Genomic DNA, 27,594 nt, shown 5'->3' on the forward strand with positions numbered 1-27,594 from the left:
GACCTAAGGGGCAACATTTTCATGCAGCGGGTGGTATGTGTATGGAATGAGCTGCCAGAAGAAGTGGTGGAGACTAGTCAAATGCAACATATAAAAGGCATCAGGATGGGTATATGAATAGGAAGGCTTTGGAGGGATATGGACCAAGTGGTGGCAGGTGCAACTAGAGTGGGTTGGGATATCTGGTCGGCATGGACAAAGGTCTGTTTCTGTGCTGTACATCTCTATGACCCTATTATTAAAAGAGGATGGCTTTGATCTTGTCAAATTTCTGCAAGTCACTTTTTTTTTATTCTTTCATGCACCAGCAAGGTCATCATGTGTTGTTTATCACTAAGTGCCCTTGAACTGAATGGCTTGCAGGCAATGTCAGAGGACATTTAATAGTCAACCACATCAGTGGGGATCTGGAATCCCAATATAGGTCAAGCTTTACTAAAGGGCATCAGATAAGTTATTGCTAATGAAAGCTTCATGGTCACCATTATGGAATCAGCTTTCAATTCCAAATTTTATTATTGAATTTAAGTTCCACCAGCTGCCGCAGTAGGATTTGAACCTGTGTGCCAAGGTAGAAACCAGAGCTTCTGAATTGCTAGTCCAGTGACCTGGCAACTAGGCCCCTGTCTCCCCATAATGTTGGCTATCAGATAAACTGTATGAAAATCTATAGTTAGTGGAAGGATCAGGAGAGGTGCTGATAAAGCCCATCTGTCACCAGTGTGTAGAGGGGAAGAGAGGTTGTGTTTTGAATGACGCAACACAAAGTAACAGAGTGAAATCATTAAAAAAGCAAAACAATAGCCAGGATTGGAAAATCTGGGAATCTCTCTTCCAAACAGATCATAGAAATTTGAAAGCTGAAATCGATAGATTTTTGTTAGATATAAGTATCAAAGGGTATGGTTGAAGGTTGTATCTGGAGTTCGCATACTCATCATCAATGAGATGATTTTTAACAATACATTCAGAGGACGTGGCCATCATTGACTAGGCCATCCTTAAATTGTTTGAGAAGGTTGTGGTGAAGTGCCTTCTTGAACTAAGACAGTCCTTGGGGTGTTGACGCATCTGCAGTGCTTTTAGGAAGGGAATTCCAGAATGTTGATCAAGGAAGATTAAGGGAGTTGTGATATAGTTCTGAGTCAAGATGGTATATGGCTTGGAGGGGAACTTGCAGCAGGTGCTGTTGCTATGACTCTGCTGCCACTGTCCTAGGTTAGTTGAGGTTACGGGTTTGGAAGATGCTGTCAAAACAGCCTTGTTGAATTTCGACAGCACACTATAGATTGTACACCCTACTACTTCTGTGTGTGTCAGTGATGAAGGGAATGAATGCTGAAGATGGTGAATGGTGTACCAATTGGAAGTGGGTTGCTTTGTCCTGGACAGTGTCCAGTTTCTTAATTGTTATTGGAGTTGAGCTCTTCCAAGCAGCTGGATTATAACAGACTCTGGGGAGTCAGGAGGTGTGATATGTGCTGCAGAATACTCAACCTTTGCCACAGTGTTTATAGGGTTTTCCAATTCAGCGATTATCCTAATGTCTGACCTCATAATGGAGGGAAAGTCATTTCTTGAAGTAGCTGAAAATGGCAAGGGCTGGAACAGTTTCCCTGAGGAACTCCCTCGGAAATGCCCTGGAACTGAGATGACTGGCCTCCACCAACCGCCTCCACCAACCACAACCATCTCCTTTGTGCCATGTATGACTCCAACCAGCAGAGAATCTTTCCCTGTTTCCTGTTGACTCCAGGTTTGCTAAGGTTTCTTAATGCCACATGTGGTCAAATGTTACTTTGATGTCAAAGGAAGTCAGTCACTTCATCTCTGGAATTCAGCTTTTCCGTCCATATTTGGACCAAGGCTGTAATGAGGTCAGCAACTACGTGGCTCTGGCAAAACTCAAGTTATTCATTTGCAAACAGTGCTTGCTAGCCCTATGAATGACCCCTTTCAACAATTTGACCAAGAGTACTGTTGGACAATAATTAGACAGGTTGGGTTTGTCCTGCAGGTATGTATCTGAGCCATTTCCATATTGCTGGGCAACTGTTGGTTTGGGAACTGGTATCATAACTAGAACAGCATGGCTCGTGGCATGGCTTGTTCTGGAATGCATATCTGGAACATTGCCAGAGCCCTGGGCCTTTGCAGTGTCTCATGCCTTCAGCCATGAATTAAGTGAATTGAATTAGCTGAAGACTGGCATCTGTGAGGAAGTTGAGATGGATCATCCCCTTGGCACTTCTGGCTGAAGATGAATGCAAGTGCTTCAGTTTTATCTTTTGCACTGATGTGCTGAGCTCCGCTCTCATTGAGGGGAGAGATTTTTGACAAGCCTTCTCCTCCAGTGAATTGTCCAGCACTATTCACACTTGAACGGTGGCACATGATTAAGGACTGAATGTTTGGCTTCTCTTCTTTAGTTGTACAATTGTATTGAGTTCTTATGAAGAGATTTAATTTGAAAGCAGCCATTGCACATTTTCTGTCTGCCAGTGATTGGTAATTTAGAAAGTGTTTGCCTATTGAAACCTTTTAAGTTTACAGTTTCACTGTATGTGTATGATGATTTCTGAAGAAAGAAGGTTTAGTTTTTGTCCTAGTTTTATGGCTGTGGAGAGGGCTATAAAATGTAGAACCAAGATCATTGAAGACTTTAAAGTTATGTACTTATTCTGGTTAAACATCTGAACAAATCCCTCAGGTAATTGTTGCAGACTTGCTAAATTCTTCACTTCTACAATGTGTACCTTCTGTCAATGCACTTAGATAAGTATAAATTACAACACTGCAAGCTTGTGTCACTTTGTAAATAGTGAAACACTTCCCTGAGTTATTTAGGCCTTCAGTTTGAATATGATTGTATATAGTTCTGTAAATAAATAGTGTTTGATGGTTCACAGATTTAAATCTTGTGACAATATGGTGTGTTTTGTTCAAGCCCCTGTCTTCAGTGAGAAGACAATTACAACAATGTAATATTTATTTAATGAAGCACAAGCCCTTTAGAACACACTTTCTTCACTTAATTATTACATTGTATAATTATTACATTGATAGTTAAGCAATAAAGCAATTTGCAGAAGTCAGTTGGCTCTGCTCTTGCATTGTATTAGTATTAATAAAATTCACTTGCTGCCAAAAGACAGGTTTGCAGAATTAAAGAAGAAAATAGAAGATGCATGGACAAAACAAAGCGCTGAAGTTTGTGTTAAGTGTACTTTAAACAATATTCCAATTGCTTTGTTCCCCTCCTTTGTCAAAGAGCAAAAGTGTGTGTTTTTACTGTGAACAGCTCTTTTCAGAAGTCTTATGTGGAGGGCCTGAGGCATTGAACTCAACAGTAAATGGAAATTCATAGCTGGAAACTGATATATCTTTCAGCAGTTTCAATGACATCACACAGAAAAATCTAAGAGAAAATGAATGTCTCTCTAGTTTTACCTCCACTCCATGGCTATTGCTGCCTCTCTGCACCACACACATGATTAGCAGCAGCCATATGTTACGTCCCTGTTTAATGACATAGCTTTGGCCTGATGGTGGGCCAAAGGTTATATATATATGGCAGAAGACTGAGAATTCAAACTACAGAATTTAAAATCTGTTGACAGGTTTTATTAGTTAGTTTCTTTCCCCCTTGAGTTTGCTTTTCACGGTTAACAGCCCATACAAGTCACAGTTCCTATTTAACTGCTGTATGTTTCCGTTTGTTGACTCTGACAGAGTGACTGAGACTTTTTGATGTATAGTCTTATGTGGCAAATTCCTGGTGTAGTATCAGCAATGCTTTCTATTGACATCCTTATGGAAGATATTTGGAAATGAGAATTAACTGCTGGAGTATTTCTGGTATCTTGAATGGACAAAAGGGATATGATTTGTATGAGACCAAGCCAAGAAAAATCACATTGGTCCTGTAATATTGGGATGATGTGGAGGTGCCGGTACACATTGGTCAGAATGAGCTATGTGCAGCTATAATGGTGAGGTGTATACCTTTTGATTCTTTAACTTTATGTGGTCAGCATTATATAATTAATCTCCATAAATAGATTTTCCCTATTTCTAAATATTGCATTAATCCTTAAGAACCACATAAAATTACCCTACTACATCAGTGTATTCCAAATATTCAAATTACTGTAGGAAGAAACAAATGTGCAGTTACTAACCATTATGACCTGAGATTATGAATTACCAGTGGTATTATACATTTTGAAAACAATCAAACTAGAAATACTTTAGCAATTAAAGTCTCTCATTTTTAAAGCTGTCTTATTTTATCCTTTCATCATCTTTGTTCCAAAGTATCCCTTCCCATGGATTCATCGATTTTGGATATGATTTTGTGGGGGCTGGGGGATATGATTTTCTCTAGTTGTGGGGGCTGGGGGGGCTTGAAAGAATATGTATAAGCATGCTTTTTTAAATTGAAACTATTATTAAAATGCTGACTACTCTTGTTTTAATGAAGACTATTAAAGTCTAATGTTTGGAAAAGATTGTATTGCACTGTACTCAAATAATCATACTGACCAGTTGTTTTGATTAATCTGCTGTGTGTATGTGTGTGTACATATATCTCAATTATATAAACCAGTAAAAACTATGCAAGGAAGATGTTCAGTAGTTTCTGTTCAACTGGACTACAATATTTAGCATTTTAACATTTATTGCATTTTTACAAAATAGACAGTAAATAGATAAACAAAGGCTTTTCCAAAAGGAAAGTTGAATGATATTGTAGATGGCTAAATTTATTTCACTTGTATGAGCTATCACTTCAATAAGTAGTAACCCTACATGATGGACTACTGAGAAACCATGTATGGCAGACATTCATAACAAAAGACAAACAGCTCTGCAATTGAATGATAAAATGTGTGACAATAATGAAAATCGGTTTATATTTCTCCATTACTTCATGGTTGTCAGACTGTTTAACTGTGCATTACTCTGACCAAAACCTCTCAGTTGCATGCTGCTTGACTAGCAAATTCATGGTTGTAACCTCTAATACTGGACAGTGAAAGACATGCTTGTCCACCTTAATTAATTTTAGTTGTCGCTATTGTAATCTCTACCACGAACGTGGAAGCTAACCAACAAAGGTATAAAACAAAATACCTCACAAGTCGATCTATCATCCATCGCTGACCATTTTCTTTTATGTTTAGGCACCGACAACAATGACAGAGTGTGGAAAAGAGAGTTTGTCTCAAGAAACGAGCATCCCGCCAAACAGCAGCAGTCAAACCTGGGCGATGGGCCCAGCAGCCTCACAGAATTCATTATTACCAAACAGAATTTCTTCTGGCACCTCAGCCGCAGCTTCTTTCTTCATCAGGTATTTGATCCATTCATTCAAGTTGCTGGAAATTTTCAGTCAAATCTCGACGTGTCAGCATGTTTTTTTTAAATTTAAAAATAAGTTACATCAGGAAAAGGACTTCAGTCAGCAATAAATTTCTGGAATGGCAGATATTTGTTAAACATTGGGAATTGATTTTTAGAGGAATAATGAAACTATTGGATAATTTGATACATCGTAGTTGTGGGTATGTTTGCTGTCGGGGAAGTTGATTTGCAGACGTTTTGTTCCCTGTCTAGGTGATACATTTTGTTTCCCTTTCCCTTATTTTGCAAATTATTTCTCAGATGGTTCCTTTGGGTAGACCTCAATTCTGGCATCAATCAGTAAAGCAGGCTCCTGATTTGCAATCACACACTTTCCACTTGATCGAGATCTTTCATTTACTCTGTCACCTTCTATGCCACAATATATTTTCCAACAGAGTGATGAAACTAAACCTAAGATGTCTGTTCAAATTTCTGCCAATACTGCTGGAAGTGTAATCATAATCTTAGAATTTGTGGACTTTTCATTTTGTTCTTCTTTGGCTTAGAGAAGCTCCATTTGTGTCTTGAGTAGCTGGTTGAGTTGCGCATGTAGGAAGAAAGGACACTTACTTCTTCTGACCATGCTGCACTTAGTACTCGTCACATGCCAAATTAGCCAAATATTGTAAATCCTTGCATTTAGAGTCATAGAGTAATAAAGATGTACAGCAGAGAAACAGGCCAACCAGATATCGAATAAACAGTTTATGGAACCTGTTCCAGAGCATGACCATTAGGTCAACCCAAGTACTGTCACTCTTCTCCAATATGGGTTTGAGCTTTAATTTATTTAAAATCTATGGACAGAATTTTCTCTTTCTTTTAAAATGTTTGAGGACGGTTGTGTAAGATAGTTCACTCAATCGCCTGCCAATCAGCTCATTAAGAGCTGGCTAGTCAGCAAAACAGTGTGCCTAGCTCTATCACGGACCTCAATGCTGGTTATCTGGGTGACCAGGCAGAAGCTGGCAGCTTCTAGGTCCTAAAGTACTCTGGTCACAACCTACTCCTTGGAGGGATGCTGCAGCAAAATGGTAATTTTTAATTTTTGCAACTGGAGTTGCTGAGAGAGTGGAGTCAGAGGCAAGGGCTGGCTGGTGATTTTCAGAGTCCCATTGCCTTGCTCCCTCCTCGTGCCCTCAATTACTCCTAGTTGTCTTTTGTCTCCAGTGCTGGGGGGTCAGCCGGTTGGGCAGTTAGTGAGTTCAGATGAATTATCACTTAAGGATCTTAATGTCTGGTGAGTGGAGAAAGTCCCCAGTAGATATTCTATTCCAACACTTAGTTTTGAGGTGGCTAGAAAAAGGGGAGTATCTCAGCTGGGCCAACGTTCCCCATTATTTCTCTTCTCACTATGTTCAGGGAGGAAACAAAATTACATTCCGTGTCACTGTACACCAGTGAGAAATGCAAACTATTACCATTTCTGACACAAAATTACACAAAATAGCTAGTTTTAAAAAAATATTAATATTTCAAACATAAGGTTTAGAGGAGAGATAGTAGATAAGATAATGTTAATCAGATCTTACTAATTCACCTGGACAGTCCTCGAATCCTAGTTGCATCTCGCTAGAATTTTGCACCTCACCCAGAATGACATTTAAGCCTTACTCAGTTTATGTGCATTGAAAAGAATCTGCCACTGTATGAGGAAAAATGCTACCTAAGTAATGTTTACTGCAGTGAGCTGAAATAAAAAAAGAAATGATGCATTGACTCTAGGCAATTGTTGCTATCATGATACCATTGCCATGTGGGTCAATCAAAACAACGTATATATCTCAGTTAATGTCCAATGTCAGAGATAATGGACTCAAACCTATTGTGTGTAAAAGCTTTTGCTACAGTGACTACACTATGCAATTTATATACTTCGAAGTTCACAAAATAATGCATTTCCCAGTGTTCTGAGCAGCTTATAGATACAATAGTGTGCTGCTGGCACTTGTAATTTTGTGTAACCCTTTATTTAGAGGAAAATTTATGTTTCCATTACAATCAAAACTTCAGCTGCATGCTGGCTTCAGTTTCCATTTCCATATGACTGCATCTTTCTGAGTCAGACCAAAAGAACTGCAGACGCTGTAAGTCAGAAACGAAAACAGAAATTGCTGGAAAAGTTCAGCAGTTCTGGCAGCATTGGTGGAGAGAAATTAGAGTTAACATTTTGGGTCGAGTGACCCTTCCTCAGAATTATAAGCTGTTATAAGAGAGGAGTCTTGTTTTCCTTCAGGCTGTAAATGTTCCATTATAGAAATCCTCATTTATTTCTATCAACACATCTGAGGAAAAAAAAATACATCATGGTGCTATTTCAATGAAAGTATTGACTTGTGGGTAGCATCTAGGAGATTAGATTACTTACAGTGTGGAAACAGGCCCTTCGGCCCAACATGTCCACACCGACATAAAACCCACCCCTTACCTAACACTATGGGCAATTTAGCATGGCCAATTCACCCAACCTGCACATTTTTGGATTGTGGGAGGAAACCAGAGCACCTGGAGGCAACCCACGCAGACACAGGGAGAATTTGCAAACTCCACACAGAGAGTCACCTGAGGCAGGAATTGAACCCAGGTCTCTGGCGCTGTGAGGCAGCAGTGCTCACCACTGTGCCGCCCATGCACTTTAGTAAAACTGAGGTCATTGGCTATCAGAGAGAATAGGCAAAAGTAAAGACTGCAGATGCTGGAAATCAGAGTCTAGATTAGAGTGGTGCTGGAAAAGCACAGCAGGTCGGGCAGCATCCGAGGACCAGGAAGACCGACCTTTCAGGCAAAAGCCCTTCATCAGGACAGGAATGAATCAATCAATCAATCAGAGAGAATAGATTGTCTACCATTTATAAGGCACCAATTAGGGAAGTGATGGAATATTTTCCCCCGTCTGGATGAGTGTAGATCCACCAACACTCATGAATCGCAACACTACCCAAGCCACAACCAGCATCCCATCCACTACTTTAAGCATTCACACTCTCCTCCTCCACCATGCACTGTGGGAGCAGCACGTAAAATCCTCAAAATGTGGTTCAGCAAGGCTCTTTCAGCAGTCCCTTCCAAACTTGCAATCTCAACAATCAAGAAATATAAGGGCAGGATGGGAACATCAATACCAATGGCAAGTTCCCCTTCAGGTGACACAGCATCCTGACTTGTACTTGCTATTCCTTTATTGTCACTGCATCAAAACCTTGGATCTCACTGCCTCGCAGTATTATGGTTGCACTTGCAGGTGGGTTGCGGTAGATCAAGATGGTAGCTTACCAGCACTTTCTCAGAGCAAGTAGAGATGGACAATAAATGGTGATCTTTTAAGCAAAATGTTCACTTCTCAAGAATGAATGTTAAAAATGAATAGTAAGTAGGTCAAAAGATCAAGGCAACTACATTAAAGAATTCAGATTTATAAAGACGATTCTAAATGTTACGTTACATATGTAATTCTCATTTAAGATGCATCAAATTTGCAGGTATGCAAATTTCAGCACAATTCTGACATTTAGACTTTCATTGGATGATTTATATTAATACTGATGCAAATTGCAGGTTAATGTTATGAAATGAATGAGAAAGGTGACCTTCATGAATTTAATGTGCAGAAGAAATATTGTTGAGTAATTTTCAACAGGTTAAAAATAAAGTATTGCTCTGAACAGTTTGCTGAAGTAAAATCATCAAAGCATCAATTAGCTCTATTGTTTTTTCGATTTTTAAATGAAAATCTCATGAAAATGTTCATAACCTTGTTCGTATAAAAACTATAAAAATATTGTAACATTATACTGACAAGCTGTTGGAACAAATGTGGTAAACTCCTAGGATATTACTGTTGAATAATAGCAGGTGAAACAACTTTAGATATTTTCAGATTTCAAAAGGACATGAAATAATCTGCTTAATTTTGTAACACAAACAATTGTACAGCCCATTAGCTCACAACATGCAACATGTTGACAAGGTACCTTTTTTCTTCTTAGTGTAGGTAGTATTTCAAATCAATTTATTGTGGAATATATCCCATCTGAAGTCAATAGCAGTGACAGCAGAATGCAGCCTACATAATGTTAAACCGTATGGCAGTCACTGACACTTGATGGGTCAGTGATAAGCATTTGGTCATTAGGATCAACCATGAAATGCCTCCTATATAATTGAGGTTACTCAAAAGAACAGATACCATATCAGCTTTAGCTGTGGGGGCACAGCTTGCAGATGCTCAATGTACTGATTGTTCTGTGACTGAGCATATGATTAGTGTATTGAGGCAGTATGTTCCTAATGAAATGGCAGCAAAATGCATATCAGTAACACCAATGCTGAAAAATGACTAATGTGGTGTTCTTCAGTGCATTTCACTGCTCAATTAGTGCCTATAAACTGTGCTTGAGGCATTAATTTGTTTTAACTCTAATGATCAGATGGGTTCTAGCTAAACATTGCTAGGAAAGCAATCTTATTCTTTTTGCTCATTAATTTTTCTCATGCCTCATTTCTATATTGAAACGGGTGTCCAGTGATTTAGAACTGTTCTGGTGTGTCTTGGATCCATCTTAATTAGTTTGTTACTGCAGTGATGTCATATTATCTGTTTTAATATTAAGAGTACATCGTTGCATCGATAGGGCAGTTGAGTGGAAGATCCAGAAATCCGAAGTAGGTTATCTATGAAGGTAGTCCAGCCAGCCTTTGGATCAGTAGACTGCTGACATCCTGCTATCATTTCAACCGGCAGATGGAAAAATTGAGGTGTGGTTTGGGGCTGGAGGTGCTGTCACCAGCAAAACTGGAGAGCTCATGCTGTTGCAGCTGGTTCCACAATAATAAATAGAATGGTGATCATGTTGAATAAAAACAAAATACTGTAGATACTGGAAACTGCAAATAGAATTTGCTTCTCTTGATGATCACATTTGTTGAACTCCATAGCCATTCTTCCAACTCGGTAAAAATAAGGACAATGTGTTATAAAGGAAGCGGTTAAGAAAAATGCATTTTTGCAATGTAGTACACAAAAGATATAATACTTTTGCTTGGCTTGAAGTGTTCTCAAAGCCCTTTATGATCAGCACTGTTGAATCTTTGAGGAGAAAATTTGTGTCGTTTTGTGTTAAACTTTGATGTTGAGAGGTAACCATAGAAACAGGTATACATTATCCATTTCCCTGCATTCCAATGTGGTGCATAGAATTCAGTGTTTGCTATTATAAGTGAATTATATAAATTATGCTGTGACTTGTCTACACTTAAAATGTGTGTTAGCGATTGGACATTTTGAAGCAAGAAAGAAATATCGTAGAATCTGAGGAAAAACTGAATTAATTTTTACTAAAGGTTGCAATTTACACTACATTATTCACATGAGAAAAAGTGACAGCAGCGTAATGTTACAAACAAGTTATGCTTGTGATGGTTTACTTTGAAAGCTAAAGGTCACCTATTTGTATTGAAATGAGACAAAAATTAGGTGATAATGGGCTAGCTAGTCGTATTGAATTCACACTAATGGGAATGGCTGTGGGCTGCCTGGTCAGATAGGGTCAGCAACTAATAACTCAATTCTACATGACTGAAATACTTCCCAAAAGACATGAAAGGATGTTTATTCATCTTGCTGAAGCATTTAAAGATGAGAAAATAATGTATAAATTAATCTCAGAGTGTAAGTAGGCACAATGGTTAAAAGCAAGAAACAAAGCATCACAGATAGAAGTGACCAGCTTGCTCTGCACTTGAACATTGTGGTATGGGTCATGATTATTTTGTGACAAGTGCTTGTGGAGTGATATAACCTACAAAGGTCTTTCCAAAATATTTAATTGTAAATACCTAAGCACTGGACTTTTCTTTTGAAAATCCTTAGGGTAGAGTTAAATGAGCCATTAGCATATGGTACAATGTTATGACCCATTGACATTAGCAGTTTCTAACTGCTGTCAGTGCTTCTGTCAGTAGCACAATCTGAACCAGTCTGACTAAGTTCCCTCTGACTGGCAGAAACAGGTCTGTAGCAACCTAAATGCAATGTCGGATCACTTCATCACAATGTTATGACCCATTAATGTTAGCAGTTTCTAACTGCTGACACTGCTTCTGTTAGTAACAAACTCTGAACCAGACTGACTAAGTTCCCTCTGACCGCAGAAACAGGTCTGTAGCAACCTGAATGCAATATTAGATCACTTCTTTCCCTCACTTACATTACCACGCTCTGCCATCTTGACCAGGTTTTGAATGGGCAGCCAGTGCACACAGCTGTTTCAGGCAAGTTTCAGGGGAGTGACACAGGTTGACTATTTGTAAGATGTGAATCAGAGTCCAGTCCACCTATTGTACTGAGCATCAGTGTCCTAACTAGTGCTATTTGGTGGGCCACAGTGAGATGCTTTTCGGCTCTCACAACTCAGTCCCAGACGTCAGACAGACTTGGACCTTACTCTGGGGAGAGCAGACTGCTGTCTATTTGTTTTCTACCAGTAGTTTAATTACCCTGAAATGGGAGTATCATAACTCAGCAACCATCTAATATGAAGCGCACCATCTATATGTCTCTAAAAGCTGATTCATCTTCAAAGGAAGTGCAAATGCGTTATAAAAGTTAAAGCCATTGCTTCCTGGTTGAAATTCAGTCATCCACATATGCTGCCAGGCTATTTAGCAGCAGAAAGTGGACATGGTGTGTGAAAAGGGGGAAATTGGTGAGGGAGGTTGTTGGCTATCAGCCAGTGGCATGACTTGTGGCTTATTTTGCCTTTTTTTAGCCCAAGAAGGTGGAGGTCAGTTATGCTGTTCCAATGCCTTCCAATCATGTTCAACAAAGTGAACATTTTCAACAGTTTTCTTAGCTCTTGCTATGCCTCTGTTTCCTGATGGCAGTTGAGATACAGAGATTAATTTAGTTACTCTTAACCGAACCCTCCATTTTATGGCACAATGAGATTTACAGTAAATCCATTTTTATTAGATTCTTACTTTAATCAATTCTCATCTTTTTTTGGCTAATTTGAAAGGAAAATGCCTGTCTGTTTAATATAATTAGCTGTAATCTAAATGGAGCTTAAATCCTGTTCTCAATCATGCAAGTGCATTGTGTAGTAATAGATGTATTAAGATGAGGAAGCAGGCATCTGTTAGCAAAAGAAAGAGGTCAGATTAATTTAGTTCTGGTTGGTTTAGCATGTTCTCAGCACCATTGAAACTTCCATCACATCACTATTTGCTAAAAGTGATATTGCCTGCATGATAATTGTACTGCAAAGCAAGAATCTCAAAAAGCAATAGTCCAAAATTTTTCCAGGTAAGTAATACAATGGAGATGCATACCAATTATCAACAAAAAGGTGTAGTTTTTAAAATTGTACAGTAGCTTAGTGCTCATGTAGTCACATTTTTGCAAAGTTTATTTTAACTTTTCATTATTTTTATAGCCCTGGCATCAACTAGCAAATCTTGCATTTCATACCAATTAAATTATTCTGATATACTTGTTGCAAATGGAGGTCAGGACATGAACATTTTTAGCATAATGTGTTGTGCTCAAGGGAGAGAAGCATGAACTGTATCAGGGAGTCCTAAATAGTAACAGGATCAACACTGAATGGATTGTTCTAATTTCCTGATGAAGAACCCTTGCCCGAAACTTCAATTCTCCTGCTCCTCGGATGCTGCCTGATCTGCAGTGCTTTTCCAGCACCACACTCTGGACTCTGATCTCCAGCATTTGCAGTCCTCACTTTCTTCCTGTTCTAATTTTTTGACAAACTAACAAAAAAGGGCAGCATGGTGGCTTGGTGCTTAGCTGTGCTGCCTCACAGAACTAGGGAACCAGGCTCATTTCTAGCCTTGAGTGACTCTGTGGAGTTGGCATGTTCTCCCTGTGTTTGCATGGGTTTCCATTATTTGTTCTGCTTTCCTCCCACAGTCCAGGGATGTGTAGGTAGCTAGATTAGTAACATGTGGAGATAGGGTGTGTCTGTGTGCAATACTGTTCACTAGGTTGTTGCAGACCTGATGGGCTGAATGGCCTCTATCTGCAATGAATGGAATCCATGATTGACTTTTTGTATGCCTCTTCCAGAAGCCCTCTATGCAAGTTTTATCTTACAGTACTAAAAAATTAATGTTTTTAAAAATATGTAGTAGTTCAATTGATAAATACATTAAGAACATAAACTGACTGTGAATTGAATCATTGAGGCTGAATTTTACATTTTTTGACCAAAGATGAGTTGAATTGAGTTTTTGGAGGGATTGTCGTTGCAAAATCTGTCATCATATTTTACCAAATGAACCTCATTGAATAGCTACCACGCCCCTATGGCATTCTGTCACATCTGATTTCCACCCCATCTTACCAAACACAATCCCAGAGCAACTCACCACATGGCAGATATCAGCCAAAAGATTGGCAGCCCTTGCGCCTGTGCTATCTTTAAAATCCCATGACGCACCTGGACAAGCACTGTCAATCTGGACCTGCCTTGAGTGGTTCTTGACATTTTCCCTAGATATGGCGGGGATGGGAAGTGCATCAGCACCCTGCTTTGCAGACATAGTGGGAACTTCTTCCTCCCCCAGGACCAGCAGTGCAGGCTACCATGCCAGACCATGTCAGCCTGGTGCTAGGTTGTCCACTGGGTTAAAGCAGTCTCAGTTGTCTGGAGGAATATCCAGCAATAAAGGAAGAAGGTCAATGACTATAGCCCACCCCCAACCCACAGCTTGACTAACCCTGCATACCTTCTGCCAGCTTGGCATATCTCTCTACCTGAAGCAATGTCAGTGTCACCCAATTTCATCACCCGTAATACCTAACTCTCTATCATTCTGTGAGAAATCAGCAGAGAACTGGACAGAAAGACTCTGGGATTGTGCTGTGCTGTCCTATTCAGATCTTCATTCATTCTGAGGTTCTACTCTGCCCAATTGAAGCAGGACCTGGACTGGTTTTGGAGGCTGCTCTTCATTTACTGTGCCAGGAAGCCCTGAGTGAAAGCTATCTCCCCTTGATTTGATTGAGGCTTGCTGATAGCCATGACAAGTATCCTGGCTTTGTGTCTGCACTGGGAGGGGGAGGATCAAAGTGCAAAAAAGGCAGGAATACTGTGAGCATCCAGACTGGCTCAGAGTGAGTGAGTGCTATGGCATCAAGTGAAGAGACTGGTAATGCAGCCTGGTCCAGCCTATGAATCGAGTTAGCTTATGCAGTGTCTTTGGTGAAGCTAAACAATGAGAGCTGCCGGTGCAGCCCAAGGGTGTAAGTGAATTGCAGAAGTGTTCTATAAGTGGATCATAAGTGTGCCATGAGGGTTTTTAGAGCTTGGCCATTATTGGATGTTAATATCTGCGGAAAGTGACTGCATGTGATTGCAGCTTGTTGTAAAATGTTGATGATCTGGAGCTGAAGTTGCCAGCTGCTTGCTCTGGATTCCTTATTGGGCTTTCCCAATGGCGACATTGTTTGGTGAGATCAGAAACTCAATGAGGCAAGTAGAGCTGTTAACAAACTATTTAACAGCTAATAATCATCCTCAGTCAATGTGGCACTTGCCTGTTGCCTAGTGAGAGTTACCGTGCTGCTTGTGAAAGGCATAACAACTGGAGCAAATTATTGCCAATATCAATTTAGGGCCTTGTTGCACTTGCCGCCTGATTCTGCCACACATCTCACTATGTTACTCAGTCCCCTATAAGATTTCACTCTGGGCTGAATTTGGTCATCTCAGTTTGGGAAATGCTTGGAGTGCTATGGTTGCCTCAGTGATTGGTACTCTCTTTCACACTCAATAAGCTAGCATTCCTGTTCCTGATTGTGGTCTAGTGGCTCCTGCTAGAATGTGTGAACATGTTTTAAAAATAATACACATATCTTAATGTTTCTGTCTTTAAAGCTTTGAAAACTTGCATAAGTTGCTTAAATTTTGCAGAGGTTAATTGTAATGAACCATAGAATCCCTACAGTGTGGACAGAGACTATTTGGCCATCAAGTCTGCCCCAACCCTCCAAAGAGCATCCCATCCAGACACAGCACCCCACACTTAGCATGGCTAATCCACCTAACCTGCACATCAGAGCTCCCAGAGGAACCTCAATCTTAAAGTTTAAAAATTCAGCTTTGCAATGCATGTTAATGCAGGACAGTATTACATATTGTTGTCCAGATATTCACTTAAAATATTGAGTTTTGACACCTGACAAGCTTCCAGTTTGTCTACAATTTTATTGTTTTCAAGGCAATTGGAGCACTTGATTTTACTGCAGAGAAAACTGTGGGCATTGTACTTACATTTTTATGATGTGTCTGACAGGTAGCTCAAGCTTCATCCCAGCACTACAATTTTGTAATGTTAGCCGATACATCTTCTCATCTCTGTCCTTCTGTTGTCAGCAGTACTATCTAATCTTTTGTTTTGTCATTAGCATTTCAGTAAAACACATTTTCTGCCAATTTAATGTGATCCTGCATAACCAATTCATATCAAAAAGTGTAAAATTGAGATTTGATGTGTCTATTTATATTTTAGTAGATTTAGCTTGAAATTCCATCTCACACGTATTTCAAGTTATATTAGTTACATTAAAGTGAAAAATATTCTGACAACAAGAACATACCACATTTGTTTTGCATTGATACCTTAGTGGTTTTAGTTGGTATGTTTTAAATATGTCTTTATCAATTTTTCTATCTGTCTAAACATTTATGGTTGTGGTAAGTATTGGCGGGTTTATTCCTCGTATTGAGGACCCTTAATTTGCATTCTTCCTTTGTGAATAGTTAATGAATTGTGCAACTTGCCTAATAGATACCATTGTAGGAAAAGAATGGAGTTCAATTTAGCCATGGAATTGTTGTGAATGGGCCCAATAGCTAATTACATGCCATCTCTGATGTTGTGAGCTCATGGGTACCTTGCCATCTTAGAGTTGCTCATGCTATTCAGAGCCTAAAGCCTGTTTCAGAGGCATTCAGAATCTGTTGCCCTGAGTGGAGCGGGTCTTGACTGGTCTGCTTTTGTTTTTCAGGAGAGCATTCTGCTTAGACAGTGGTTGTCAACTAAAATGTCACTTAAATAGAAATCCTCTGGAGCTGGAATGAGGAAAAGTACTTCTGCCAGATCTACTGGATTCCTGATGACTGCTATAGTCATCACTTAGCCTCCTTCAGTTATAAAGTCAAGATTAGAGTGGTGCTGGAAAAGCACAGCAGGTCAGGCAGCATCCGAGGAGCAGGAAAAATCAACGTTTTGGGCAAAAGCCCTTCAACAGTTCATTCCTGATGGAAGGGCTTTTGCCCAAAACGTTATTTTTTCCTGCTCCTCAGATGCTGCCTGACCTGCTGTACTTTTCCAGCACCACTCTAATCTTGACTCAGATCTCCAACATCTGCAGTATCCACTTCCGCCTCCTTCAGTTATACCCTCCTGCCTCAATCAGGCCCCCACCCTGGCATTTGCCTGAGGGTAGCTGATCCGTGATTTGTTGTAATGGGTGAGGGGTTTGTGGAGCTGTGACAGGTGGCAGCAGCTTGTCAGACCTGAGGCTCAATGTCAAATATACGCCAGGCCTGTTTGCATTGGGTTAAATCTAGACCGAAAAATGCATCCTGGCAAATTTCTTCTTCATTATGCATTAATCATCTATCAAAAAAAATGTTTGTGGACATCTTTAAGAAGGTGCAGCTCTTCTACGTACAGGTGTGTGTTTCATTTTTATGAATAACTGTTAGGCAAAACTAGTTTTTAATTATGGTAATAAACAAAGAGTTTTACACCCTGGAACCAACAGTCTCAAAACATACATCTGTCCTTTGTATGTTTCATTATTACAATTGCTAAATCAAATTAATCAAATCTCTGTTAACATTTCACTGGAAATGTATGCCTTTCAAAAATTCCGCTGTGGAAAAATAACATCAACAAAAATACTGCTCAGATCAAATACATAACACTCTGCTCCATTCTGTGGAGCTGTAAGTCAATAGTAGAAAAAAAAAGCAAGTTTGAGTTGGTCTTTTACATTTTGATCTTCATTTTGGTTGTTTCAGTGTAAACATATATACCAAATTATTCTATCACTATCTTTAAGTTTTCTGGAATCCTCTCACTGTTTCAAGTTATTTTTGACAATTTATTTTTAACTTGCTGTGTGGGTATTCTCACTTTTGTTTGGCTCTCTATTTAGGTCCTCCCTCTCCAAGATTAATTTCCAATCATTGCTTTCATGTGACTTTTAACCTCACTGGTGACTAGCACTTAACTTTAAAAAAAGCATAAGCATTCAGTAAGATAAGAGCTAATATATAAGTAACCTGAGTTGGACGTGAGCAAAAACCAAAAGGAACAAGTATAGAAGAAAGAGGAGCTGGCTGTGTGGGGATCCAGGTTGGTGGAAACTGAATGCACGGGCTGTATTCTGAGTGAAAAATTAGGGTAGGTCCTCCCAAACTGTGGGTCAGTCCCCCAGTGAGACAGTAAGCTGAGATTTTGAGGCTAGGAGATCCAGGTTGTTGTGGAGCTTGGATTGGTCTCAGAGCTCCAGAGTTCCTTTAAATACTTATTCCTTTTGTTGATGGATGTGGTTTAATGGGCCATTGTCTGAGGGCTGATTGCTGTTGCAAAAAAATGCCTTTTTTGGAAACCCTGTCTTTTCACCACTATGATCCCCCCCACAATAATTCACTTGCCTAGCTAATTTTCATTCTGGGTCTCAAAGTATAAGGCTTTAAAATGGGATCACACAGAGATTAAAGTGGGGAGCATTGGATTAAGCTCTGGTCAGTAGGTGGGGATCAAGGTGAAGAGGACTAAGGTTGTTGAAGGAGCTCAGTCCTGGGAGTTCTTCATTGGGGGGGGGTGAGGAATAGGCCTTTCTAAAATTAAGAGGTTTGGCATTGCAAATCTCGTTTCAGTACTCGCATACAGTTTGAAGATATATACACCAAGGTAGTATATTTGAGGTAGTTTCATTTTCACCATTGACATTACACATTACAAAATATTATGTATAATGTGCATGTTCATTGCACATGCGCTGTGTCTTTTGTATGGATTTAGGTTTTAGATTCAAATGAAATGCACTGTGTCCCAAAATGAAAATCTTGAATTGAATTCTTAGTGCAGATTGGATTATTTAGTAAATGTTGTCCAGTAGCAAAACACTATCTAGTGCTTGATGTAATGTTCTTAATTTTGAAAGCATAGGCTCATTTAGCGCAGTCAGTACAGTGTTTGCTGTTCAACAATTGATCAGAAATAGCTGATAACATTGCATATGTTTCCTTTCATTAAATGTATTTGGCTCTGCAATTATCTCTAGTCTCCAGGCAATTGCACAAACTGCAAGGTCATAAAGTCACTCTTGCAAAATTAATATCAATAATGTATTGAATTTGGTTAGGCATATTGTGCAAGTGGCGTCATTCTATTTGTGCAGCTTCACATTTTTGCCACCAGATGGTGTTTCATAAACTGTAGATTCCCATAACAATGTCCACATCATCATGAATGTGCTCGAAAGGAAATTTGCTTGACTGGCAAAGGCACATAAAATCCATAGTTATATTTAGTATCCATGTGAAACAATCCTGGAGATCCTAATAACTTAAATCAAAATGTAATGAAAACAAACTGAAGATCCATTTCTGCAGTTACATCCATGATCATTAAAACTAGGATTTTGATGCAATCATGAAATCATCATGAGAAAGATCTGCTTTTTCACTGAAGGGTCAGGTCAGACATTGCTACTGGGTGCATTGTCAGGACACCTGTTTATTTGTTGCCAGTATTGATGAGTAATTAAGGACATAATAAGTGGATGTGGAGACACAATAACAATCATGGTGGCATTTCCTAGCCTTTCCTTTTATAGTGCTAATTTGAAAGAGTTAGTGTTACATTTTTGATTGGTTACAAATCATAATTAAAATACTAGCAGTTGTTGCTAGACTACAAATTGATGCTAAGTTTTAAATAACCATAGGTTTCTGTAGAAAGGATGATTTGAACGGAGATAAATGCTAAATTAAGTATCAAGTCAGTTTCAATTAATCAATAGGACTCTACTAGCAAAACTATATAAAGCATTCTTTATAAGAAATCATATTCAAAGGACGTAAATTGTACTTGTTCGGATGTTGTTTTCAAATTTGTAATTCAGTGTTATGTCAACATGTGACTTTTGATTATTTAGTTTTTTGCTTAAAATAACAAGAGCTTAGTGGTGAAAACTCAGCTTCTTCAATTAAAGTGTATGCTACAGCATGTAACAAAATCCATCATCTATTTTAAAGTGATTACATCTCAACACTTTGCCTTATGTCCATGAAATCTATGTGATTCTTTATCTTTTGACAAATGCTATGCTAATAAGAAAACAGCAATCAATGTGTGATAGTACCCCTGTGGTCTATTCTTCCATAGCAGTTGGAGTCACATATTGCTAAAAATCATCTCATCTATCTCATTCTCTTTAATCCTACGACCTCAGTATGCATTGTGCAGCAGCACTAAATTGTGAAATTGTTCAGTGCCTGGAGGAGCAGGTTAGGGACCCTCCCTTGACACTTGATCTTTGAGTGTTTCTAGATGTGCCATATATTACTATCCTCTGCCATGTGGCTTGCTGTAAAGAAAGTATTCTCTAGAGCATTTTAAAAGACAGTTCCTATTAAGCATAAAACAGGTTAAGTGAAATGCAACTATACATAGAAATCAGAAAATAGAGCAAAGTTGAATGGTGCATATGTAATTATAAGTGAAAAAGCATAAGCTAGCAACATAATGTTGAAAGCTTAGCACAAATGCTATCTTCCTTGTTTGCGGACTTAAAAGGATAACACTATTATCCTTTGGGAATTGCTATTCAATCTGGCCTATAGCAATATCCTGCGGTTTGACAGTTTTTTTTTGGTCTGAAGTAAGAAAAGACAAAAAAGCCAATAAAAGGCATTGAAAATCTCAATGTGAATAAAGATTTTGATAACTATCTCTTTCAAGAATTATGTTAAGTAGAACTATTCAAAATTTAAACCATTTTTGTTTCTATTTCACATTTTCCATGTCTTCAAGATATGAAAAAATTCTGTGATAACTTGAAAAGAATAATAAAGGCTTGTGACATGCATTTTTCTGCTTTTAGAATTCTTTAATTAAAGTTGCATTTCACACTTTCGAATGTGTTCTCTTTTTTATATGTGCTAATCAAGTTAACCAGTTACAAAAAGCAAACGTCAGACAGTTGATTCAGGTTGGTTTAAAACTGAGAAAAAATGTATCCAATACTTAGTTTAAAAAAAACAGGAACTGCTATACAAGAATTATTTCTCGTAGTAAAGTGATCAGTGTCTTCAGAATAGTGCAATTATCCTGTCCTAATTGAAGAGCTGGCCAGGGTGCTAAACACTTCTGTAACAACATTGGTCCAAGGCTGGATAGTAATTAAGGATGTGTTTTTCCAAACAACCAAGCACCAATAAATGTTGTAGATATGTTATGTGTAATTCTGCAAGAAGCAAGTGTCTGAACTATTGACATATTTTGAAAGCACTTAACAGTAACTGCATTTTCGAAATGATTGTGTAAATCTTTGTTAAAGGTAGCCATTTATCAAGTTATAAACTAGCATTGGAATGTCTAAATCTCAGGTTGATATCAAATATTAGAAGTTAATTTTGTATTGTACCAATTAGTTGATTAGAAGGATCTTGTTGGACTAAAGGCACAGATTTATTATTGCCACTTTTGATTTGTAAATTAAAATTGGCAAGTTAGTGTGGTTTTATACTGCTTAATTTGTAAAACAATCATAGAAACAAAATTTAAAAGGTACACAATGACATCAAATCATGCTGTTAACATGTTTGGAATGGTATGACTGTAAATTATAAGTTCTTGGTATTAAAAGAAAGTTCATATTATAAAATAATGGGGAAATAATCGCAACACAAGGTCTTTGGAATTAAATCTGTTATATTTAATCTGTTGTCCGTAATAATCTGTTATGTGTTGTAGTTTGTTCAAAAGATATTCTTTATGACTGGCCTTGCAGATGCCCTGTGCAAAGTTAGCACAATACCGGATGAGTCAGATAATGAATAATATGATTACAAGCTTCTATCTGGAGGCATTGTATCTCTGAGAAAATGACACAAACAGCCAGATGCAATGCCCAAAGGTCTGTGAAGCTTTAGACTTAGCATAAAACCTATCAATTGAAAACACAGAAAAATATCTAGTGCAAGTTTTCACATTAGAATTTTAGAACTCGTAATATTATTGGAAATCAAATCAAGTAAATTCACATCAGATATGAATAGGCTCAACAAGACATGATTGCTGCCTCTGAACAGAAACATAAAGCAAGCACCTGAGTCTTAAGTACTAGGATTATGTGTTGCTTGACTGCAATAAACTCACCATCCTTTACTTGTTTATGCGCTGTATCACAATAGTGTGGTCTCCTATTGCAAGTATTGATCTCAATCTCAAAGTAGGACATATTGTGATGCTTGCTTTCAATTCTGAACCACGTCCCATTCTCAATCTTGATGTCCAGAAATCATTTGGTGTCAGGAAATTTGGCCTTCTGAAGTGCCTATGGAAGGTTCCAATTGGAATTTCAGCACACTGAAAATTAGATCCAGGCAATCAAAGGTGAAAGGGAAGTGCAAGAACACATTTTGCTTCCTTCTCAAAGATTTTCTTGCAAATGACTGCTGTAGTTTGTTACAGGTGGGTATGAAAGTCTTTGAAACTCTGGGGTTAGCTCTTTTTTTTAAATGAAAGACACTGAAGCTTGAACCTACATCAAATGGCACCAGCATATGCTGGTAGCATATGTCAGTTAAATGGAATTACAAATATATTCTGTGACTCTCGTGTGCCATATATTTTGTGAATTAAGGGAATTCCAACATGTTACAAAGGAGAGATGGACAATTAGTCAGGTAGTTCACTCTGAGCTGATACCTTTTCGTGTCAAATAACAGAAAATGTATGATTTAGTTTCTTGGTTATTATCTCTACCTGTGCTAGTTTTGAAATGGTTAATGGATACATACTTAAAAACAGAAAAAAGTGCAGAGCTCTGGGGAAAGGATTATAAAATGGTTTCCTGTTCTATCAAGTCAGTACAGGTACAATGAGCTGAAGAGCCTTTTTTTACACTGTTTGATTTTGGCAGTGAGAGTCTGAGGTGTAATGCTCTTAAGAGGATACTTCTAAAGTGTTCTGCATAACTTAGATTACTTACAGCGTGGAAACAGGCACTTCAGCCCAACAAGGTAAAAACAATGACTGCAGATGCTGGAAACCAGATTCTGGATTAGTGGTGCTGGAACAGCACAGCAGTTCAGGCAGCATCCAAGGAGCAGCGGAATTGACGTTTCGGGCAAAAGCCCTTGATCAGAAATAAAGCCTGAAGCGTGGAGAGATAAGCTAGAGGAGGGTGGGGTTGGGGAGAAAGTAGCATACAGTACAATAGGTGAGTGGGGGAGGGGATGAAGGTGATAGGTCAGGGAGGAGAGGGTGGAGTGGATAAGTGAAAAAGGAGAGATAGGCAGGTAGGACAGGTCCGGACAAGTCATGGGGACAGTGCTGAGCTGAAAGTTTGGAACTAAGGTGAGGTGGGGGAAGGGGAAATGAGGAAGCTGTTGAAGTCCACATTGATGCCCTGGGGTTGAAGTGTTCCGAGGCGGAAGATGAGGCGTTCTTCCTCCAGGCGTCTGGTGGTGAGGGAGCGGCGGTGAAGGAGGCCCAGGACCTCCATGTCCTCGGCAGAGTGGGAGGGGGAGTTGAAATGTTGGGCCACGGGGCGATGTGGTTGATTGGTGTGGGTGTCCCGGAGATGTTCCCTAAAGCGCTCTGCTAGGAGGCACCCAGTCTCCCCAATGTAGAGGAGACCGTATCGGGAGCAACGGATACAATAAATGATATTTGTGGATGTGCATGTAAAACGTTGATGGATGTGGAAGGCTCCTTTAGGGCCTTGGATAGAGGTGAGGGAGGAGGTGTGGGCGCAGGTTTTACTGTTCCTGTGGTGGCAGGGGAAGGTGCCAGGATTGGAGGGTGGGTTGTAGGGGGGCGTGGACCTGACAAGGTAGTCATGGAGGGAACGATCTTTGCGGAACGCGGAAAGGGGTGGGGAGGGAAATATATCCCTGGTGGTGGGGTCTTTTTGGAGGTGGCGGAAATGTTGGCGGATGATTTGGTTTATGCGAAGGTTGGTAGGGTGGAAGGTGAGCACCAGGGGCATTCTGTCCTTGTTACGATTGGAGGGGTGGGGTCTGAGCGTGGAGGTGTGGGATGTGGATGAGATGCGTTGGAGGGCATCTTTAACCACGTGGGAAGGGAAATTGCGGTCTCTAAAGAAGGAGGCCATCTGGTGTGTTCTGTGGTGGAACTGCTCCTGGGAGCAGATACGGTGGAGGCGGAGGAATTGGGAATATGGAATGGCATTTTTGCAAGAGTTAGGGTGGGAAGAGGTGTAATCCAGGTAGCTGTGGGAATCGGTGGGTTTGTAAAAAATGTCAGTGTCAAGTTGATCGTCGTTAATGGAGATGGAGAGGTCCAGGAAGGGGAGTGAGGTGTCAGATGGTCCAGGTAAATTTAAGGTGAGGGTGGAATATGTTGGTAAAGTTGATGAATTGCTCAACTTCCTCGCGGGAGCATGAGGTGGCGCCAATGCAGTCATCAGTGTAGCGGAGGAAGAGGTGGGGAGTGGTGCTGGTGTAATTACGGAAGATCAACTGCTCTACAAAGCCAACAAAGAGACCAACATAGCTGGGGCCCATACGTGTGCCCATGGCTACCCCTTTGGTCTGGAGGAAGTGGGAGGATTCGAAGGAGAAATTAAGGGTGAGGACCAGTTCGGCCAAACAAATGAGAGTGTCGGTGGAAGGGTACTGTTGGGGACATCTGGAGAGGAAAAAACGGAGGGCTTGGAGGCCCTGGTCATGGCAGATGGAGGTTTAGAGGGATTGGATATCCACGGTGAAGATGAGGCGTTGGGGGCCGGGGAAACGGAAGCCTTGGAGGAGGTGGAGGGCGTGGGTGGTGTCTCGAATGTATGTGGGGAGTTCCTGGACTAGAGGGGATAGGATAGTGTCGAGGTAGGTAGAGGTGTGTTCAGTGGGGTAGGAGCATGCTGAGACAATGGGTCGGCCAGAGTGGTCAGGCTTGTGGATCTTGGGAAGGAGGTAGAATTGGGCAGTGTGGGGTTCCCGGACTATGAGGTTGGAAGCTGTGGGTGGGAGATCTCCTGAGGTGATGAGGTTCTGTATGGTCTGGGAGATGATGGTTTGGTGATGGGGGGGTGGGGTCATGGTTGAGTGGGCAGTAGGAAGAGGTGTCCTCAAGTTGGCGTTTGGCTTCAGCGGTGTAGAGGTCAGTGCACCAGACTACCACTTCACCCCCTTTATCTGCTGGCTTGATGGTGAGATTGGGATTGGAGCAGAGGGACTGGAGGGCTGCATGTTGAGGGTGAAAGGTTGGAGTGGGGGAGGGGTAGACTGGTTGAGGCGGTTAATGTCCCGGCAGCAGTTGGAAATTAAGAGGTCGAGGGCAGGTCATAGGCCAGCGCGGGGTGTCCAGGTGCAATGCAGTGTGTTGGAGGTGGGCAAAGGGGTCCTCGGAAGGTGGGCGGGAATCCTGATTGTGAAAGTAAGCTCGGAGGCGAATGCGACAGAAGAATTGTTTGACGTCACGGCGTGTATTAAATTCATTGATGCGTGGGCAGAGGGGGATGAAGGTGAGTCCTTTGCTGAGGACTGATCATTTGTCCTTAGTGAGGGGGAGGTCTGGAGGGATGGTGAAAACTTGGCAGGGCTGGGAGCTGAGATCTGGTGAGGGTGTGGAGCTGGGAGTGGGGGCGGAACCTGTAACTGGAGTGGGTGTGATGGTGGGGGGGGGAATGGGGGTGGTGTCATGAGCAGGGGTAGTGTTCCCCTCAGGGTTCTGGGGGATGGGGATAGTGACCGTGGAGTCTGTGGGCGGCGTGTCAGCAGAATGCAGGTGAGTGGCGCTGGTGGGGCGGAAGTGGTGGTGACCATGGCAGTAGGGGTGGCGGAAGTCACTGAGTGTGTGGCATCAGCGATGATGTGAGGGGCAGAAGTGATGTCACGTGTGATGCATGAGGAATTGAGGGGCGGAAGTGGTTGTGGGAGCGGCCGTGATGGGGGCGGAAGTGACATCATCAAACTGCGTGGGGGTGGCAGCTGCATCAGCCGCATGGCTAATGGCGTTTGAGTAGTTTCCGAGGCCAGGGGAATTTTCTGGAATGTTTGAGGAGTGCTGGTTATGAAGTTGGGTAGATAAAAGTTTGTTGTACTTACAGTTTTTGATGTTTGAGACGGAATTGAAATACTGTTTGTTGAGAATATGAATTCTCCTGAGGATGTAGTACAGAGTGGGTCCTTTGCAATTCTGAGAGAGTGTGGCCCTCAGCTGAGGCAGGGCTGACTGTAGAGAGGTTAAGTTCCGGCGCATTGCTGCGAGCGTGGAGCGGATGATCTTGAAGGAGAACCGTTACTGGTGTTTTTGAATCTGTAGTCTGTACTGTTTGTCCTGTTTGGGTCCGAACTCTGCTGGTTTAAAGGTGGTCCGGAGTCCGTGTGGGATGAGTTGGTTATGGAGGCAGGCACTGAGGAAGCAAATGTGGCTGTGGTAGCGAGTTTGTTTCAGGACATGGTTGAAGAGCTTCAGGGCAGAGGAAATGACCTGGGAGTTGCAGTGGGAGAGGGACTCCCTGAGATTCTTGTAGAGAGAGGAGGAAAACTTCTTCAAGGCAGGCATCCTTGCAAGAGGATTCGCAGTAGGGTTAAAATCAATGAGGTAAAACAAGTCCACACTGACCCACCACCCGTACATTTACCCAATTTAGCATGCCCAATTCACCTAACCTGCACATTTTTGGACTGTGGAGGAAATCCACACAGACACAGGGAGAATGTGCAAACTCTACACACAGTCACCTGAGGCAGGAATTGAACCCAGGTGTCTGGCACTGTGAGGCAGCAGTGCTAACCACTGTGCCACGTACAAAAAATTGTAATGTTTTGTTAAAGCAAATGAAGGAAGTTCTAGATTTGCTATTTATTGTTTTACAAAACTTAGAGGTTTTGAGAACTTTTATGTATTTCAGAAACTGATTGAACCATTAATTAATAAAACTAATTGTCCAAGGCTACAAATTTATAAAGCCAATTTGATACTCCATATGATATTTTTCTAACCTACCACCATGGACAAGGGTGAAAGGACATCAATGGGACTGATGTTGGTGTAGCGAGAGACCTGAAACCAGAACCCACCTACCAGCTGGAGAGCCACATCACTTTTCTTGAAAGTCACACCTGAATTAAATGCCCGTTAAGCAAATAACTGGCCAGTGCTGGATCTTCCATGGGGTTGAGGACCTGGGAGTGGAAATTCTCCTCCCTATGTGACAGCACTCAATCAGAGGTCAGCAACCCTCTATTGCCTATCAGAGCTACTGAGATGGTGACTGCCACTCATGGTGGTAGTGAGAATCTCCGGATCAATGATGGACCAAGGCCACTGATGTATGAGGGCAAGATGTGGATTGCAGGGATGGATGGGGGCGTGGGGGTGCTAGCAAGAAGAAGTGAAAAAATTGTTTTATTCACTCGTAGGACTTAGGCATCACTGGCTAGCCAGCATTTTATTGCATGCTCCCTAGTTGCCCTTGAGAAGGTGATGGTGAGCTGTCTTTTTGAACTGCTGCAGTCCATGTACAAGGGGAGAAGGGTGCAAGAAAGTCAATTGGAGCATGGCTATGAGTAGGCCATTTCTATATTCACCCCTTTCCTGGTGCTAGCTCCATTAAGTCAGGCAATGAGTAACTTTGAACAATGGACACCACAGAAGACCAGAGGCAATCCTAACCAAGTCTCTTGTAAAGTTAACACAGTCTGTTCTGATGGAAGAGGTTCATATCCGACTGAAACGTTAACTCTGTTTCTCCCTCCACAGATTGTAAGGCTTGCTAAATTTCTCCAGGTTTTAATTTCAGGTCTCTGACATCCACAGAAATTCACTTTCATTGACTCAATCACTGTTGATCTGGGGTGCAGTAATTGTTTATTAAGATGTTGCATTATCAAACTTTGTGTTATTTCAGCGGAAGGAGCATTAGATAACTGGAATAACAGATATTCAAGA

The 27,594-nt window shown here is 40.7% G+C and overlaps 1 protein-coding gene across 4 annotated transcripts in view; it reads left to right on the plus strand.

Annotated features, from left to right (window-relative positions):
* The window catches only part of kif26ab (kinesin family member 26Ab), a 245,943-nt gene that overhangs the window by 121,955 nt on the left and 96,394 nt on the right, over positions 1 to 27,594 (plus strand). For all 4 annotated transcript variants that reach the window (XM_072568617.1, XM_072568618.1, XM_072568615.1 and 1 more), the window contains exon 4: positions 5,187 to 5,356. In XM_072568617.1, the coding sequence (XP_072424718.1) occupies positions 5,187 to 5,356 (170 nt within the window). The remainder of the gene's footprint in view (positions 1 to 5,186; positions 5,357 to 27,594) is intronic.

Source organism: Chiloscyllium punctatum, chromosome 4, assembly GCF_047496795.1.
Source record: "Chiloscyllium punctatum isolate Juve2018m chromosome 4, sChiPun1.3, whole genome shotgun sequence".
Lineage (NCBI taxonomy): Eukaryota > Metazoa > Chordata > Chondrichthyes > Orectolobiformes > Hemiscylliidae > Chiloscyllium > Chiloscyllium punctatum.